Here is a 15,417-nt window from a genome sequence, read left to right as displayed (position 1 = left end):
GGTATGATTTTATTGAGGACAAGAAATTTTCTGTATTTAACCTAGGGACTAAAACTTTTTAACTACAAATATTCTCTAGCTTTTAACCTTCTATTTTTAAACACAAACATACTGTGGATGAGGTAACCTATCTTATATTTTGTAGTACAAGAATGCTATGTTCTGTTCAAAAAATAGCATAGTTGGGTTGTTTTGGAGGGGGGGCAGGGTGGAGGGCACTGGATATAAGAGAAGGGAATGGGAAGAAAATAGAGACAGAGGCTTGTTAGTCCCTGTCTTTAGGTGTTCTTTAGGTGATTTATAGTACTACTGTGTAGGCCCAGTTAAACCAATAAATACGAGGCAAATACAACTGACCTGAACCAATAATTCATAGTAAAGTGACATACTCCTCACTTGAAAGATTTCATTTAAAAAAGTAGCCTAGTCCCACTAAAAGAATCTTAAATTATGAAAAAAGGAAACCATTTTGTTCTACTGTTAGCCATTTTTGTATTGATGATGACTTAGATAATCAAAAAATGTTTATTCAATCAGTATATATACACTTAAAAAAAAAAAGTCCTTTCCTAAAGCTTAAAAATGAAAGCATATCCCTTTTTTTCTTGTGTTCTGCATGCTTAAAAATGGGTACATTTGCTTTGGCTATAACAGATAACTTCCCAAACATACAAATAAGCTCCTTTATAAATATTAAGTACTATATTATCCTTACTAAATCTATTAGTGTTATATCATATAGTAACTATCTACCACAATGGAAGTTTATTTACATATCATAGAAAAAGGGTATTCCACCATTGCCATCACTATAGCAGCTCAGTCTAGCTTGTCCCTTTGAATGACTTCCACATTATTGCTTCATCCACTGCTGCCACCCAGGAGAAGTGATGCTGGCACAAAGCATGAGTGGAAAGAATGCCAAAATTCAACTAGATAGAGCTACTCCACTACTGGGAATTAGGTTATGGGAAGTGAAGGGGAAAGAAAAGAGATAGGCTTGACAACCTTAGATAACCAGTTTATTATAATAAGTAAAATGTCACTAAGACAAAGACATTCAAAATAATATATCTCTTCATGACAAAAGAGAATATTTCTATGTGGTGACTGATTTTCTGGAACAGCTCATATAAGAAATTCCTATAAAATAATAAGAATCTGGATTATCCTTTAGACTGTAATGGATTATAATTAACAAATATTGCACACTCACTATTTACAAGACTCTGTGTCATGAAGTAAATTATAGCACTATTAAAAGACAAACAGATCATAATGTTTCCAGCATTGTAGTACACAAAATCAAATTGTCTCCACAGTTTCACCAAGACATTCTCTCTTGGGGCCAATTTAGTAGCTAGAGAACACAATACTGAGCTGATACCATCCCACCTGCTAATACAAGCCTAAAAAAGCTGAACGCCTTGTAAAATATTCTTTATACATAAATGTTAGCTAATTACATGATATAGCTAATGGTTTATTATAAAAACCACATTATAAAATATCATATTTTATATATATATTTATAACATACATATACAGATATTATGAAATCAAATAATAAAATCACACTGCTTACTAGGTTGTCATTAAATATAGTAACATTTCATTTAATGAGGATCTCTGTGAAAAGAACAGGGACATGTCGATTAGGTGTCAGAATGCTAGATGTTAGACAGGAAGACCTGAATTCAAATTTTGTTCAGCCACTTAACTGTGTGACCCTGAGCAAACTACTTAAAAAACAAAACAAAACAAAACCAAAAAAAAGCTCACAGCCTCAATTTCTTCATCTGTAAAATGGGAACAATAATAGTACCTATTTCAGGGTTATTGTGAGAATCAAATAAATTATATAAAGCATTTTGTAAACCTTAAAGCACTAGTTTTAGATTCAATGTTTAATGCTTAATCCTCAAATACTAGCTATTATCATCAGCTATTATACAACTTACTCCTCGATATTCTAGAACTTCATAATTAGCTACTTTGATAGAAATTTTCCTAAAATGTTCTATATACACACACCTTTTACATAAATATCATTTAATTTTTTCTTGTTAGAAATGTGACATTATAATAAACATTTATTATTATACCATGCAGGTATTATACCATACAGAACTCATGAAGTGTATAGGAATGCTGGCTCCTGTCTCTTCTACTTCACTGTCAGCTGTCACTTCTTGCACATTTCTAGCATTCTTCCCTAAAATGTTACAGGTCCACAAACTAAGTAGCTTGTGTTCTGTCCAGAAACTAAGAAGCTTGCGAGAAATAAATGGGGTTACAGTTTCTGAGGGGCTATGCTATGAGTCAAGTAAATAAATCAACCTGTGTCTTTGTGGCTGCTCTTAAGTCTTATTTGGCCACTTGCTGATTCTTCACTGTTCAGAGAAGTAGCATAAGAATAAATGAAGTGTCATTGGTACTTATGAACCCAGAAAAATTCTGTTTAGCTGACTTGGTCTTTAGGACACCTACTTATCTATGAAGCTTTACTACTCTCCTTCATCACATTTAGTAATTTTTTACACCATATGAACAAAATAAAATGAATAATTTTTTTGTTTTGTTTTGTTTTTTTTAGTGAGACAATTGGGGTTAAGTGACTTGCCCCGGGTCACACAGCTAGTAAGTGTTAGGTGTCTGAGGCCGGATTTGAACTCAGGTACCCCTGACTCCGGGGCCAGTGCTCTATCCACTGCACCACTAGCTGCCCCCTAAAATGAATAATTTAATACATGTTCTATTTAGAAAATAAACAAAAAACATTTTTACCTAAGACGTGGCTAATATGGTTTCGATAAATAAGAAATTAAAAGCATAGGAAGAATAATCTGAGTTACTTACTGTCTAATATTTTTCTGTAATTCACATTAGTATTTCCGGGCAATTTAGGGACAAACCTATGAACATGTGTTTTACTAATCCAACTCCAACCACCGTAGCCCGTTACTCTATATTCCTCTCCTTTTTGTTTCCAAACCTGTTAAAAATAGAATTATTTTGATCAAGCAACACAAATGACATATTTTATAAGGCGTTTGCATGATTTTTTTCTAAATAAGATCATATTCAGTCAGACATTTTCATCTAACTGGCTCTTTCACTGGGAATCTGAAAGGAAGAATATCACTTAGAAGCCATAGAAAGATGAAAAAGAAATGACTGGCTCCTTCTCAATAATAGAAAAATAAGTGTAGATACAAGGAGAATAAATAGAAAGTAATCTGATTCTGTATTTGTCATATGTAAATAAATAACTATTTCTTTCCACATATGAAATACTACATTTATAGTTACCCCAACAACTAAATCAGAGAATTAACTAATAACATAGTTTAAATAAAAAAAGAATTTTAAATGATCAAATATAGCTATTTAAAAGATAATTAAAAATGACTAAACAGTTATTTTTGTCAACTAATCAAAAGACTACATTAAAAACTTCCTAAACACTCAAATTATAAAACAGAAGGCTCTGAAACAACTAAAAATACTTTAAGATATTATTGATTTCATCATTTAATAATTAAATTGATTCTCTATCATATTCCACAAAGGCTGTTTCAAATCTCTTTTCCTTAAGCATTTTTCCCATCCTTTTTTCCCCCTTCCTCCCCCACCCCCAATCCTTTCAATAAAGGATCCCACATGTGACCAAAAAATGGAGGCCATTTCATCATGAGCTCTTCTCCCCTACTTGACATATCAAAACCTTGGATACTATCCTTTATTCTCTCTTTTTCTCCAGTCTGATGAACTGTGTTCACACTTTCTTTTTACCTCGGCCTCCCTAGTTTCTTTGAAAGTTCAGCTCAAGTGACAACTCTTACACAGGGCTGTTCATTCCTGATCCCTCTCATTGTTAGTGCTTCCTCTAACCCCTAATCTACCTTGTATTTATTTACTTTGTATATATTCGAATGTGTACATGTTGTTCCCCTAGATATAAAGAAAGGTTCCTGAGGGGGAGGGTCTGGTTTTTTTTCCCCTTTGTATCTCTGGTGCTTAATTTAGGGCCTTACACACAGTAGGCATTTAATAAATGTTTGTTGACTGATTGTTAAAAGATTTTAGTGAAGATTACCTGATGCTTGATTGGAAATGTATATTTCACCCATGTGGCTTGTTGCATTGTTTCTTCCTCCTCCTGTTTTCTTTCTTTTTTTTTCACTTTCTCTTTTTCTTCTCTTTCGATGGATGTCATTCTATGTAATCTAAAAAGCAGTATATTATTTACAAAATACCTTTTCAAAGACTTTGGCAGTTTGTGTATTTGAATAATAAAATATTTTAAATTAGTAATTCATCAGGAATATATTATCCCATTACAAATAACATTATTTCTAGGGAGAAGCTAGGTGGCACAGTGGATAAAGCACTGGCCTTTGATTCAGGAGGACCTGAGTTCAAATCCGGCCTCAGACACTTGACACTTACTAGCTGTGTGACTCTGGGCAAGTCACTCAACCCTCACTGACCCACCAAAAAACAAAACAAAACAAATAACATTATTTCTGGATTAATGCTATTAACCTCCACTAAAATACTATGGTGCCTCATTATGCTATAGAGGTGGCTCATGGTTCTTGAAGGCAATGTCATCAGACTATATTATGCCAAGTTCCAGCAATCCAGAAACATTTTGGGTATGATTCTGGCAACAACTTAGATTCTTGTCTAAAGACTGGCCATTGTCATAGGACGACCTAACAAAGGAGAGGCTCATTACCAACTTAGCCTTAGGATGAAGAACTTTTGGGCCACGGAAGTTCTCAAAGACAATCTATTAAGATATAGCAGAATTCCAGTGTTTCAGAGAAGGAAGCATTGGTGTCGATTAAGTTAGAGATTCTTGAAGTGTTAGAAACGTTTGATTAAAATGTTTTTGTAGATCAGAAATTATAGATAGGCACAAGCATTATTATACCCATTTAGAGATGAGGAAATCAAGGCCAAGTGGTTAAATTACTTGTTCAGGGACATACAGCCAGAAAGTGCTGGTGGTAATATTTGAACCTAGGCCTCTTCCAACTCCAAATCACTCTTTATACTTTTCTAGACTGTCATGATCTCTGAATTCCATGTTCTGGGCAGGATGATACTGAGTGGAGAGGAGATAGCACCTAGTTGATGCTTACATATATACACACATCCAATCCTTCACATACCACTTCATAGTGAGCAAAGTATATCATATTACTACTTATTCTCTCTTTTCCGGTCTCTGAGGAAGAGCCATCCCTAATTCCTCACTAATGCTAATTCTTCTGCCTGTGCTCTTGATCCCATCCCTTCCCAAGACACTATTGCAGAAATCAGAGACTTTCTTTAACTCTTTACTATCTACAAACATACTCAGGTTCCCCCCATTCTTTTTTTTTAAAAACCATTTCTTCTTTTTTTTTTTGGTTGTTTTTGTTTTGTTTTTTGTGGGCCAATGGGGGTTAAGTGACTTGCCCAAGGTCACACAGCTAGTAAGTGTCAAGTGTCTGAGGCCGGATTTGAACTCAGGTACTCCTGAATCCAGGGCCAGTGCTTTATCCACTGCATCACCTAGCTGCTCCCAGGTTCTCCCCATTCTAAAAACTTTCTTTGACCCTTTTATTTTATCTTCTCATTAATCCATTCCTTTTAAAAGTCTAAAGAACCCATTTCCTCATTGATCACCATTTCACTGACTTCTCAGAATCTGGTTTCCATCCCTATCACATAATCACAAAGGCTATCAATAATGCATTTACCAAGCCCATCAACCTTTTCCAGACTTTATTCCTATGATACTTCTGCAGTATTTGACATCACTGATTACATCCTTTATCTGGATATGCCAAACTATTTCTGTAGCTATTCCTTTAATGTTCATTGTCTTCTTCCAAACTCCTTATGACAGGTGTTCCCCATGGTTTTGTCTTGAATCTCCTTTTGTTACCATACTCTTTTCCCTTAGTAATCTCATTCACACTGAGAGAAAAGACCCTATTTAGACTCTTCTCAGAGTTCTGGAGACAGAGAGTGAGTTTAGTTTCAAATTCTGTGACCTCCCAGTAGGGGGCCGCCCAGCATACAAAGCCCTGAGAAGCCAGGGCCTCTGGGACTTGAGCCTAAGCAGGGCTTGGAACTGGGCCTGTGCTTTATAGGAACCAAACTAAGCTGGAAATTCACCTTGAGGCGCCTGAGATGATTCCCATGTGATCCCGGAATTCAACCCCCAACTTAAGTTTCGTTTCTTGAAAAATTATGCATGTTAACACAGCATTGTTCTAAGGAGGAGCAGACACTTTTGCCCAGAATAGGTTATGACCTGGTATCGTATTTTGTATAACTGGTCAAATGGTACCATCTGACTGGTTTCTAGCACTATGATTGTTCCACTCGGTACAAGCTGATTGGTTGTTACTGTCATTCTGTATGTAAATAGGAACTGTAATGTAAATAGAGGGATTGCAAAATACTATAATGTGATTGGTCTGGAGGGGCCCCTGGGTGGGTTAACTAGCTGTAAAGAATCTCACTTCAGTGTACTCTCCCGCACATTCAGAAGAGTGCCCATCTTTGTGAAGATGAAATAAAGAAACCTTCAACTATACTCTGCTGCCTGTTTGGATTCTTTGAGCTGCTAGCAACACTTGAGCTATATAACACTTATTCAAGCTGTTAGCAGTGTTTCTAACAACTCCCAAAGCTTCAACTATAACTACCTACATCTAAAGATTCCCTAATATAAATCTCTAGTCCTTATCTTTCTTATCTTTAAAATAATTTTCTTTATTATGAACCATCAACCAAACACAGACACTTTGATATACAAACAAAATAATCATATATGAAATGATAAAATTCTGTTATATAGTTTGCTTTCAAAGGTATATATTAAATACTAATGGGGTAGGTAGCTAGGTGGCACAGTGGACAGAGTGCTGGGCTAAGAGTCAGGAAGACCTGCACTGAAATGATGCCTCAGACCCTGTTTACCTCAGTTTCCTCATTGGTCAAATTAGCTTGAGAAGGAAATGGCAAACCACTTGAGCATCGCAAAGTAAACCCCAAATGGGGTCATAAAGATTGGGACACAACTGAACAATAACAAAATTAAATTTAAGATAATGGTAATAAAATTGCCCTGTATGTGTGTTCTCTTTTAAACCTTTTGTTTTCTTCTATATTTTAATTTCTATCATTACCCACTAACTCATGGCTTTTTCTCTTCACCCTCACCCTCCAACTCCCAAAACAGAAGATTTCCCTTACAACAAATACCTTTCTTCTAAGTTCCAAACCTGCATTTCCAACTGGCTATAGGAAATCACCATCTAAATGGATCAGTGTGTCCAAATCTCTGCTTAACTTCTCCCTTAAATATTCTCCTTCTTCTGATTTCACTCTTCTACCAATTGTAAGGGCTAAAATTCTAGCTGGTCTGTCTAAAATATCTAATGAGTGGTCACCAATAAATTATAAGCTTTAGCAAGAGTTTCGACTTTTAAGCATTTATTAAGGAGAATAAGAATTTGGTGAAGAGAGAGAGAGGCTTAGATTCATCTATCTATCGGGGAGCTATAGTTCTGCTCCACTCTCCACGAGAGTCCTGGTAAAAGAGAGCAAGAGAACCAGCTTCGCCCCCTTTTCCTTCCACAAGCAAACATCACTTCCTGACGTCAAAGAAAAGGCGCATGGCTTGCCCTCAGATGCCTTCTCCTCAAGGCGGAGCTTTCCTACAGTAAGTCTCCAGCAGGTGGCGTCATTCCAATCGTTACACAATGGAATCTCCATTTGCCCAGTCCATGTTTGAAAATTTAGTATTAGTTTTGATTCCTATCTCATATCCAACCAATAATTAAATCCTAAAGAGTCTAGCTCTGATTCTCTCAAATCCATCCCATTCTTTTTTTTTTTTTAGTGAGGCAATTGGGGTTAAGTGACTTGCCCAGGGTCACACAGCTAGTAAGTATTAAGTGTCTGAGGCCGGCTTTGAACTCAGGTACTCCTGACTCCAGGGCCAGTGCTCTATCCACTGCGCCACCTAGCTGCCCCATCCCATTCTTTTAATTTCTAGTCTCATTATTCTAGTTACAAATTTCCTAGACTACTGCAAGTAGCCTAGTAGGTCTTCCCTTTTTTACTTCCTCTTCACTTTCTCCCTTAATTCTTCACAGGACTACGCGTATTTGGTCATGTTACTCCTCTGCTCAATATTCCTCAATGAAAAAGTTTTGTACTCAACAGGCACTAAACCTTGTGTTTCTTAGTCTCACATTAAAGGCCCTCCAAAAGCTAGCACCACTTTACTTTTCTGGTCTAATAACAATAACAACAACTTTGTAGTTAATAACTAGTAATACTTGAAAGCTCTTTAAATGCTTACAAAGTGCTTTTTTCATGTCTCCTTGAGAAAGATAACATCCTTCATCTCCAGTTTACAGTTGAGGAGGTTGAGGCTAAGAGTATGAGAGGTGCCTAAGGCTAATGAATGAGGAGAACTGACATTCATAATTAATTTGTGAATACAAGTTCAGTGATCTTCTCAATATATTACCCTACTCTTCCATTTACTTTTCTCAAGCCAGACTGGCTCTTCAGAGATCTATCTTTGGCTACTTTTCTCCAACTTTATGTCCTTTCTTTCACTAATTTCATCCCTCTCAAAAGATTCAACTATAATTTCTATGTACAAGACTCAATTCTCTATTAAACAATTCAATATAGTCCCATACACTCTAGAATTTTCTGCCTTGTTTATTTTTTCTTTTCGGTAACTCAGGTACTCCTGACTCCAGGGCCGGTGCTTTATCCACTGTGCCACCTAGCTGCCCCTCTGCCTTGTTTATTAAGCTATGCTTACAATAACCTTCACTGACTGGTAAATTCTTTTCCATCCTTTAAAGTCCATAGACACATACCACTGAGGAAGTTTGTTTGATCTCAGCTGGTAGAGACCTTTCCTCTCCTCTGATGAAAAAAAGAACTGGGGGGTAGGAGCGAAGAGGGGAAGAACTGAAGGGGGAGCAATGTTAAAGTGGCATGTGACGCATATCAATCCATAATACCCATGACAGGGACCATATTTTAACTAAACTTTAATCTTCTCTAGGGCCTAGAGCAGTATCTCTGAATGAAAGATATTATTAACTGATAAATAAGGTTACCAGAACTACAGATTAAGTGGAAAGGTTTTTAACAAAAACTAAGGTTCAGGTGAGTCTAGATGACACAAATTGAATCTCAGTTTCAGTTCTCAGACTACAGATAAGTATCTCTGAAAATAATAAACATGATAAGCCTGGTTATTTCCCCACAAGTCTGTAGAAGTTTCCTAAGATCCTCCAAAAGAATCTAAATTCCTTAAGGAAAGGAGTTCTTTTTCATCTTCTCTTCGTATCCTCAAAACAGCACAGAGCAGGCTTTTAATAACTGCTTAATGGATTAGATTACTGGAGTGGAAAAAATGCTAAACTTGGAGTCACAGGAACTGAGTTTGGATTCTGGCTCTGTCATTTTCTACCTAAGTAAGTCACTTACTTAACTTCTACGAACCTCAGAGTTTCATTATTTGTAAAATGAAGAGGTTAGATTAGAGAGACCCTAAAGATCTAGATCCATGATTTCATGAGATAAAATAGATTAGGCATACAAATCATCTCTACAAGTAGAGCTTCAATAAAGCAAATGAAACAAAAAGTTGGGGATAGAGTAAGTAATCTGGGCAGGAAATCTAGAAATATATACAACGGAGAAAAATAGTAGGAACAAGGGATAACCTTTTTAGAAGAATAAATTTTTTTGCTCAGACTCCCCCAGCCCTACACGTACATCAGGTAACTATTCCATAAATCTGTAGTCTTATAAAGTTCCTGGGACACTGAGAGAATAAGTGACTTGCTTAGGCAGGGTCACAGAGCTGGCATGTCAAACTTGAACTCAAATCATCCTTACCCCAATGTCTATTCCCTATCCAAGCGAACATGCAGCCACCTCTCAAAAATAAATCATATTTATTCATAAGTTGTACTGTTTTCCTCAATACTCTCATTCTAAAAGAAGCTAGGGTAGGGTCTATACCTTAGTCCAAAAAAATAAGATGGAAGAGGAAAGCACAAGAAAACAGAAAACACTGTCTAACTCTTTATTTCTCTGACCCCATACAGAGGCAAACTGGCCATTAGCCCTTTAACATAAACCTCTGTCTTCTTTTCCAATACCAAAGGCCATTTACATTTAGGGGAGTTTCTGGCAGCCACAGCCATTGCTTTTTCAAAACAGAAAATAGGATGTCCCTATGTAGGAATTTTGTGGGGGGAAAAAACCCTAAAAATATATATTGTGTATTATATCACAGGTCTCAATTAGAATGTATGTCAAAGGTGATCTGATTTGGGGGGGGGGTGGCAGGGCAATGAGGCTTAAGTGACTTGCCCAGGGTCACACAGCTCCTAAGTGTCAAATGTCTGAGGCTGGATTTGAACTCAGGTCCTCCTGAATCCAGGGCCAGTGCTTTATCCACTGTGCTATCTAGCTGCCCCCAAAGGTAATCTGATTTAATCTGTATCTGAGCAAGATTACCTTCTATAGAATGTCTAAATAAGTTGTGATCCAGTAAGTGAAGGGCTCCAGTGACAGGATATCTCCTGAGGCATTCCACTTTTGGAAAATTCTAATTTCTTTTTCTTTTCTTCTTCTTCTTTTAATAATTCAGCATGGGGCAACCACATTTAATTAGGTTTTGTTTGTTTGTTGGTTTTTTTTTTTTTGGCAGGGCAATGGGGATTAAGTGACTTGCCCAGGGTCACACAGCTAGTAAGTGTCAAGAGTCTTAGGCCAGATTTGAACTCAGGTCCTCCTGATTCCAGGGCCAGTGCTTTATCCACTGCGCCATGAAAATTCTAATTTTTAATAAGTTTTTCCTCACATCAAGTTTAAACCTGCTTCTCACCAACTTCTACCCATTACTTTTATTCCTGTCCTTTGGTACCAAGAAAAATAAAGTGTCATTCCTCTTTCATAAGACACAAGGCTTGTTTAATGTAATATTGCATCTCCCCTTCCCTACCAGTCTTTCCAATGAGAAAGTTAAGCATGCTAATTTAGCAACCAAATTTTGCATATATTTTTGCATTATTTTTAGTCTTTGAATTTTTAAAAATAAATTTGGTTCACATAATATATCCAATTATAACATTCACCCAACATATTTAAAATCCTGTACACATGAAAAATATATAAATATATCTGAATATTTCATGCCATAATTTAAACATTTAAAGAATGCAAAATGTTCTGGGGCTGCTACTTCTAAGTATATTTAGATTAACAAACAATTTCTTTTGGGGGAGGGAATGCAAATTTGCCAATAATTTATTGGTCTTACACAACTAGGATGATTTAAGTAACATAAAAAGAATAAATTTGCGAATTGAAACATTTTTTCCCCCTCTCAGTCATGTTACTTTCCACTACTGACTACCCAGGATTACTACAGAGAATAAATTATAATTCATGTATCAGACAGGATTTTTTCCTTACCTGGTATGTCCTAAAGATTCTCGCCAGATTGGCAGCATGACAACTGGCTTAATGGCACATTCCAAAATGGCCAAAGCCAAAGCAAATTCTCTAGGTTTGCTACACATCTGAACGGCTTTGATCCAATTTGACCTACATTTTATAAAGAAGACAAACAGCTGCAATCACTTGACATTTTAAACAATGTATTCATAATTATATATAATTAAACAAGCACACCTCTATTAACATTTCCATTAAGCAGTATAAAAATAGTCTTAAAGTTTCTGCTTATGACATGTTATCTAAAAATTACACTCTGTTGGCAGACGCAATTAAAATTTAGGTACCATTTCTAATTTCATTCGCTAATGCAACAATTGTTAAAGATGGAGCATTATAACCATTTTGTATACTCCATAGGCAGACTTTGGAATGTTTGTTGGCTACATTTCTTTTTTTTTGTTTGTTTGTTTTTGTTTTTGTTTTTGCTACATTTCTTAACTGAAGTAAGTGCTAAATTTTAATTAGAAATTAACCAAAATATAAATGTGCTTTTTTTCCCAGTCCAAGTTCAAAGATGCCCTGAAATCTATGCAGACCCCAGGCTCAATATGGCAGCTGTTAGTTGACTTGAGTCTCTGTTACCTGTGAGAGGCCCAATTGGGATGCAGGAATGGTGCTGGGATGTTGTTTTCCAGCTGAATGATGGTTAACCTCAGGGTGGATATGGTAAGTACTTTAGACCCATGTACAGAACCATTCCATTTGAACTCTCCTGCTGGAGTCAAGCAAAATTTATGTGAAAGATGCCTTCTTTTATCATGGTCCTCTCTGTGCTGGTGTTTGTTCAGTGCAAAAGAATTGGTCGTGTACTGATTGTGGTAGACACGGTACTTCCCCTCTTGACCTAGCTTGAAAAAGTTGTTGATATTTCCTTTCATAATTATCTCCTTCTTGGTGCTCAGTCGTGAAATTTCTCCTTGAGAGTTAACTACCAGTACCTATTCGAGGAAACAGATGTGCATAAAAATATTTCATTAAAGTATACAAAATATATAAATTGATTTGACAAACTTTTTTCCTTTCAATAACCTGTAGTCATACATTCCGATCAAATATTAGGCAATAACCTATTTTAAATTAAACAATAAATTAAATTCAAATTGAGCAAATCCATGTAAAACACGAATAACCATACAGGTAAATTATGAATTCATAAGGGCAGCACTTCAAACTATTAATGTGTACTTTAGGTCAGTCATCAAACTTTCTTGAAGTATCTATTCAGCATACTGCAAATACTATACAGTATACTGTAAATAGCACCTCTAATTTCAAAGAAACCAAATTTACTTAAAGGTGGAAAAAGCAAATCAACAGCAAATCTATACAATCTACACAGAATTTTACTAATAAATTATATACAATATGATATATATGACAATGTATAATATAAAATAACATTCATGAATATTACTAAATGATAACAAGCATAAATGATAATTACTTTATAAAAATAATTTTTAAAAAAGATACACACCTCTCTGCCTTCCTTATATAACTTATTTGCTTCATGTGCAGCAGCAGCAACCTGTTGGCTCTTCAGTTGACTTAGCTTACTGTCTGGATTTCGTAATCTTGTGACCATCCGTGTTGAGCCGGGTGTACCTTTCCCTGTTCCAGGGGAATCACTTCTTTCTCCATTAGACTTCTCTGATTTGAAATCTGCTAAGAAAAAGTTAAGTAACTACATTTGGTAAAAAGCAAAAAGGGCTGTTATTTAAAATCACGGTTAATACAGCAAAACCTCACCCATTTACTAACTCAGCTATCTGGCACACAACTAAGAAAAAAAGAAAAAGTAGCCAAAAGAAGGCACCAAGTCCATAAAGGAAAGTTTATGTACTTTACTCATAGGCAAGACCCTTATTCATAGGCTCTTATTTTACACACGATTCCAAGAAACCTTAAGACCTGCTATCAGAGTTGAATATAGACTAGAAACACCAATAAGGAAAGGGGGCAGGGGAAGGTATGCTCTAAGCAAGCACACCTAAAGAAATGGCAGCTCCAATCAAGGAATACAAAGGAAAGTCTATAAAGAAAAAATAAGAGATGGCAGAGTAGGAGAGAGCAGTGCCAGCACTCCTCACAATTTCTCCAAAAAGATGTAGGGAAAAAAATCATAGTAAGTCATTTTTGTAGGTCAAGTTGGGCATTAGGGGACAGGCATCCATGGACACTGCGAAAGAATTGATGGGTCAAAAAAACAAATATATCACATAATCAACAGATAATTTCATTAAAGATACCCATAACAATGAGACAACATACCAAAAATTTCAGGATACAGCCCAAGTAGGGGAAATGTTATATATCTAACCCTTTCATCATTAAAGAGAGGAAAAAAAAAACCCAATGAGTTGGTAAAGGAAAAAAAAAACTTAGAAAACCAATAAATTAAAAAAAACATAATTAAATGCCAAAATAGAAGTCCTTAAAATCAGATTTCTTAACATGGAAAGAAAACCTGTTGAATTAAATAATTTGGGGGGGGTTAAGTGACTTGCCTAGGGTCACACAGCTAGTAAGTGTTAAGTGTCTGAGGTCGGATTTGAACTCAGGTCCTCCTGACTCCAGATCTGGTGCTCTATCCACTGCGCCACCTAGCTGCCCCTTGAATTAAATAATTTTATTTTAAAAAAAAGGAAAACCAAATTACTAGTATCAAAAAATTTAGAGTTCACAACAAATGAAGAAATAAAGGAAATTAATAAACTATTTTGTTCAATTACATGCTAATAAAACCAAAAAATATAAATTAAAAGGATAAATTCTTACAAAGATACAAAATGCCCAGAATAATAGAACAAGAAATTGAAGAGAAGTCAAATAACTCAGTCTTAGGGGGGAAAAACTGAACAAGCCATTAATGACCTCCCAAAGGGGAGAGGGGGGAACGTTAGGAGTAAATGGAGTTATAAGTGAATGCAAAAAACTTAAAGAAAAATTAATTCCAATATTACATAAGCTGTTTGAAAAAAACAGGAAAAGAAAAAACCAGCTCAATTCCATTTATGATACAAATATAGTCTTGATACCTGATCTAGAGAGAGTCAAAACAGAAAGAAAACTACAAACCAATACTGCTGAGTACTGATGCAAATATTTTAAATAAAATATTGACAAAGAGGCTAGATTAACCATATTACAAAGACTATATACTACAAGCAGGATGTATTTATACCAGGAATGCAGGATTGACAAGAACAAAAACCACATGATTATTTCAGAAGATGCAGAAAAAAATTTTGGTAAACTGAAACACCCATTCCTGTTAAAAACACTGAAAGTATAGGAATAAAACAAATCTTTCGTTAACATGATAAATAGTATTTATCTAAAACCAAGAACCAGCATAATATGTAATAGAGACCTTTCCAATAAGATCAGGAGTAAATAAGGAATGTCCATTATCATGACTAAATTTGATAGTGCTAGAAATTAGCTAGATATAGAGATATGACAAGAAAAACATAGGCATGGCCAAAGAGGAAACAAAATTATTGCTTTTTATAGATGTTAAATGGTTTAGTTCAGGAGACTCTAGAAAGTCAACTAAAAATCAATTGGAACAATTAACTTTGGCTGGATATATGCTGAACCAATATAAATCCTCAACATGTATGTGTATTACAACAAAACCCAGTAGAAAGAGATAGAAAGAAAAATTCCATTTTAAAATGACTACCAGATGTAGAAGAAAGTGTCTCTGCCAAATACAGAAATTATATGAATACAACTACAAAACACTCCTTATAAAAATAAAGTCAGATCTAAATAATTGTAGTGCATTATTTTCTCATGGTTAGGCCAGGCCAATATGATATAAATTATAATACT

The 15,417-nt window shown here is 35.5% G+C and overlaps 1 protein-coding gene across 1 annotated transcript in view; it reads right to left on the bottom strand.

Annotated features, from left to right (window-relative positions):
* Positions 1–15,417, bottom strand: part of BPTF (bromodomain PHD finger transcription factor) — a 194,740-nt gene that overhangs the window by 76,652 nt on the left and 102,671 nt on the right. Inside the window, 5 exon segments of the mRNA XM_044003306.1 lie at positions 2,860–2,995; positions 4,100–4,229; positions 11,533–11,664; positions 12,160–12,515; positions 13,055–13,242. Coding sequence (XP_043859241.1) covers positions 2,860–2,995; positions 4,100–4,229; positions 11,533–11,664; positions 12,160–12,515; positions 13,055–13,242 — 942 coding nt within the window.

This window comes from Dromiciops gliroides, chromosome 4 (assembly GCF_019393635.1).
Source record: "Dromiciops gliroides isolate mDroGli1 chromosome 4, mDroGli1.pri, whole genome shotgun sequence".
NCBI classification, from domain to species: domain Eukaryota; kingdom Metazoa; phylum Chordata; class Mammalia; order Microbiotheria; family Microbiotheriidae; genus Dromiciops; species Dromiciops gliroides.
The sequence above is the reverse complement of the archived record's forward strand: the minus strand, read 5'-3'. Positions and strand labels throughout refer to the sequence as shown.